At 46.9% G+C, this 4584-nt stretch overlaps 1 protein-coding gene across 1 annotated transcript in view; it reads left to right on the top strand.

Moving 5' to 3' along the window:
- Positions 1-1920: 1920 nt before the first annotated feature.
- The window catches only part of LOC139592761 (alpha-2-macroglobulin-like protein 1), a 28241-nt gene continuing 25577 nt past the window's right edge, over positions 1921-4584 (top strand). Inside the window, exons 1-4 of the mRNA XM_071432981.1 lie at positions 1921-1988; positions 2602-2785; positions 4044-4094; positions 4437-4581. Of these exons, the coding sequence (XP_071289082.1) occupies positions 1921-1988; positions 2602-2785; positions 4044-4094; positions 4437-4581 (448 nt within the window). The remainder of the gene's footprint in view (positions 1989-2601; positions 2786-4043; positions 4095-4436; positions 4582-4584) is intronic.

Genomic DNA, 4584 nt, shown 5'->3' with positions numbered 1-4584 from the left:
AGCTGACTGCAGGTCGAATTCCTCCAAGGAAAGCTTAGCCACTCCTCAATACCCCCTTCTCCCCTGCTCCTGCTGTCTTCCTTCTCCCCCTCATCCAGAGCCGAAGGAGCACGCAACTCCTGCCCTAACCAGACGCCTGTTCCTCCCTTGGCTTCAAAACCAAGGTGGAGATCGGGCTGCTCGTGGCTGGAATGTGGGCGGGAGAAAGGGGTGGCGACAGTGTTTACTGCCTACAAACCAGAGGCAGCTGCTTCCAGACTCTGTAAGGCTTGTTGGTGTTTCCCCGGGAGAGGGCTTGCCTGCCTCTGGCAGCACAGCTGCTGGCAGCAGAGGTACTTAGTTACTGTATTTGGTACAGGGGCCCAATTTAAAAAAAAAAATTTCTCCAATTTTTTACTGGGATGTCATCAGAAACATTTGGATACAAATTAATTCTTTGTGATGTCCGTGGATTTTTCTCCATGGTTCTTCTTCTGTAGAACTTCTTAGGTATTATTTGCTTCTTACTGAAATTTCACTCCTGCTGGACCAGCCCAGGGCTTCACATGCAGCTCTGCCAGTGTCCCCATTCCTCCCAGGAGGAAGGGGAGAACTTTAGCATTTTATTATCTTTTGGTTGTCTTTCTGCTTTTGTCTCACTAGTCTGGACTTGAACTCAAACCCCATTTTAATTTTGGAGACTGACATATGCTCCCAGGTCAGCGACATACAGTGCTTTAACCCGAGTGTTGGTGCTAGGTTAAAGGCTGGTGTGCCCCTGTTACGTCAGACTGTGGTCTAAGAGCGTGGGTGCTGGGCACACGGATGCAGACTGTGCCAAAGTAAATCCAGGGATTGCTTCAGCTGGGAGCAAGGCATGGGAGGATGGCAAATTCTCTCTGTGCTTGTGTGCCTTTGGCTGTGCTCTGCTAAAACACAGCAGGGGCCAGGACTGAATGAAGATGTCCACCTTCAATTGAGGTTGTAACTAGAGGGCAAATTCATCCAAGCCCTGTGCTCTTCACTGTTGCCACTCAGGAGAGGGAAACACAAGTGTTGTATTGCACTAAATAGTTATTTAGTTGTTTGCAACACACAAGGGTGCAGTGCTCAGGAAGAGTCTGGGGGAGGGGGGTGGTGGTGTCAGTGTAGAATCACCTTATTGCGGGGGGAATCTGTCGGAAGATTGGGCATCCAGCTTGGGCACATGTAAAATAGTGATTTGATAAAACATTATATATATAAATAATATATGTGTGGACTTAAAGTGTCCACACATATAGTATTTATTTAGAAAGGCCTAACAGTGGAACTATAAGAAGAGTTGGCATAGTTAGCAGGAACTGCCCTGGAAATGATTCTAGAGTACCCAGGAGGATCAGACATGGCTGGGATGGATGGGTGGACAGAGGTAGGGATGCATGGGATGGAGGTGATTTGAAAGGTTTTTACTCCCAGCTCAGAGTAACAACTGGATGAGGGGAAGATGACTAATGTTGCTTTTTACAAACTGAGGATGCTTTTTACAAGCTGAGGTCAGTAGCTGATGTACAGATTTGGCTCTCATCAGATACTACAGCCGAGATCCAGACCAACCACAGATGAGATGAGACTCTCCCAAGTCCCCTTCAGCTTGAGTTAGAGACATGTATTTCCACATATTCCTTCCCAGTGTCCTGGCACCCACGGCCTGGAATACCTCCTGAATGTAAATGTGGGTGGAGAACTGTGTTATGTGACCTTCACTCTGCTGCTGGTGGGAGCAAGTAAATATTAGCTCATGTCATTAGCCTAGAAAAGATATTATCTCCATATATTAACTCCCCTACTCTTTGAACCTAGGAGCATCTGAGGGGGTATTTAGGATTGCTCCAACCCCTCAGTACATGCAGTTCTCTCCTCCCGTGTGGATCTTGTCAGCTTTCTGTCCCAGCCCAAGCAATGGGAGCACCACTGCTCCTCTTAGCCCTGACCCTACTCCCAGTTGCAGCTGCAGCAAGCCTGGAACCGTGAGACTCTCTCCTTTGGATGTTGGGGGGCTTGGGGGAAGGGCCTGTCATTGAGGGGTGGTGCTGAGGGGCTGCACTCTTTGGCACCCCAGAGCTGGATGGTGGGAGCCTGGCTCCCAGGGGGCTGAGCAGAAGCAGCTCCTGCAGAGTCCCGGGCATTGAGCACTGCAGTGTTGGCTTGTGCAGGAGCTGCACTGCACACACCACAAAGCTACAGAGGCCACAGGAGTTCTGCCTCTGTTTGTGCTGTGCTGGTGGAGTGAAATCTGGTGTGAGGATGGAAGCCTAATGCCTCAGCCACTGAATGTTTGGCTTCTTTGGTTTCCTCACACAGCCTTGCTCTGTGTACTCACAACTGGAGCATCGTGGACTGGGCAGCTGTGTCCTGGCTGGTGGCAGGGTGGTGACACAGAGAAACTGGGAGTTCTCTATACTGGGCATATTCCTCCTTTCTCATTTGAAAAGGAGCTTAAAAGAGCTAAACTTCCTTCAATGCAGTCCTCCAGACATTTCTCACCCTTGGTCCACCTCTTCATGAAAGCAGCAGAGATGGATGCTGGCCTGTCCACCTCAGCCTCTGACCTGTTTTTGAACGTGTACTGCTCTCTTCTAGTCACTATATGGTGGTGTTCCCTGCTATCCTTCGGCAGTCCCAGGAGGAGAAGCTCTACATTCACTTCAGCTCCCTAACTGAGGCTGTCCACCTGGCTGTCACCTTGCAGACAGAAACCCAGAATCACACCCTGGTGGAGCAGGATGTGGAGAAGCCAGGCACTTCTCAGAGCATCGCCTTCCAGGTGAGTGTAGCTGTGGCTACTGATTTGACAGGGGATGCTTTCACGTCCACACAAGAGCACGGCACTTCTCTGGGTATGCTGTCCTTTCCCTTGCCATAGCTTCCAAGCAGGCTAAGTATATTTCCCTACCAGTGCTAGGCAAAATGCAACAGTGTCCTGGAGTATAAGATAGTAGGGCATCTTTTCTATGTATAAAAAGATTTTTATAGAAAAGAACAGATTTCTTTTGATCTGTATCAGCACATTTCATCCTACTTAAAGTGTGGTGCTAAATATTTATTTTCAGTTTAATCAGTGTTTTGCCCCTAAAAGTGCTTGTATATCACAGCAAAAGTCAATGCATTGCCAATACTTTCTTTTCATCCTTGTTTCCTCAGGAGCCTACCCCTTCAGCTCCAAGAGGACCATTGTGCTCTAAAGCTGCACCTACATTGCCAGATGTAGTTGCAGCCTGCATAGATATTGAGCTTGCTTTAATGTAGCTGTGATGGCACTGAACCAACGATGAATTGAATTTCACCAAGGATATTTCTGGATATTTCTGGAGTGGCTTGAGTTCCTGTCATTGCTAACTGCTCCAGTTAGCTTGTCTACACACACTGACTACAGAACCTTCAGCTACGTTTCTGGAGAGCCATGGAGATGTGTGTGGTGCTGAGGCTCTACAAACTGCCCCTGTTTTCCTCGGCACAGCACAAAGTCACTGTGCCTATGCCCTGATTGCCCTGCAGACTCAGCAGAATTCAAGGAGGGGCTGTAGTCACTTTTGGGCTTTACATCAACATGACAATGATTAATTAAGAGTTTGGTGCCAACCCTTAGGAGAGAGCAAGTCCTGGTTCTGGAAAGCCAAGGAAGTCTGCTGTTAGCAAAAAATAAAAACCACCAAAAAAAAAAATCTTCCTCCTGCTGAGCTTGGTCTCTCTGATGCTGAGATGTCCTGTGTTTCATCAGTATCCCATCTCTCATTGCTTAGGATCTGACTTTCCTATGGTTTACTTAGTTCCATAAAACTCTCTCATTTATGTTAAGTGGGAGATGGACATGTTGGTCAGTTCACTATTAAGTTCATTAACAAGGCAGTGACTGCTTCTCCCTCACAAGTGGGTTACAGAGTCATACGGAAGAATTTGGACTCTGAAGTTTGGGGATTTTTTAACAGTGAGATGATGTCTTATACATATGATAAGATGCAAAGTTGATGAATGATGAATTTTCTGATGAATTTTCTTCCATTTCCTTGTGTCAATCAACCTAGGTGCCAGACTTCATGTTAATTCCTGCGGGAACAGATGATTCCGAGACAGAGGTAGGACATGTCTCTTGTCTGCCTCTCCTCTTACAAATTAGAGGGCTTCAGCCTCTCCTGTGCCTGAGCAATGTTAATGTTGGAGATACAGGGGGGGAAAGATAGTAAAGAGGAAAAATAAATGTGCAAAGAGGCAAACATGGCAAGCAGAAGGGCAAAGAAAAGGGAATGAAGAAGCTGGACAAAAAAAGAAGATTACGACTGGGGAAAGGAGAGACTTTACTCAGAGTAGATGAAAGGAAGAGGGGGACATTGGAGATTTTGGAAAGACAAGTGCCTCTGGTTTGCTTTCAAGCTCTTTGTAGTCTGAGGTAATTTTTTATTTTTTTTTTAACCTGACAGTCAGAGGAGGTGGCTTCTCTGCATGTCCTGATCCACAGTGGAGACAATGTGCTCCTTGACGGTAACAAAAAAGTTCTGGTCAAGCCCCAGAGGAATATAATTCTGATAGAGACAGACAAGGACTTCTACAAACCTGGAGAAACAGGTA

This window comes from Agelaius tricolor, unplaced genomic scaffold (assembly GCF_023055355.1).
Source record: "Agelaius tricolor isolate 1412-34295 unplaced genomic scaffold, bAgeTri1.0.p SCAF_9, whole genome shotgun sequence".
Classification (NCBI taxonomy): domain Eukaryota; kingdom Metazoa; phylum Chordata; class Aves; order Passeriformes; family Icteridae; genus Agelaius; species Agelaius tricolor.
The sequence above is the reverse complement of the archived record's forward strand: the minus strand, read 5'-3'. Positions and strand labels throughout refer to the sequence as shown.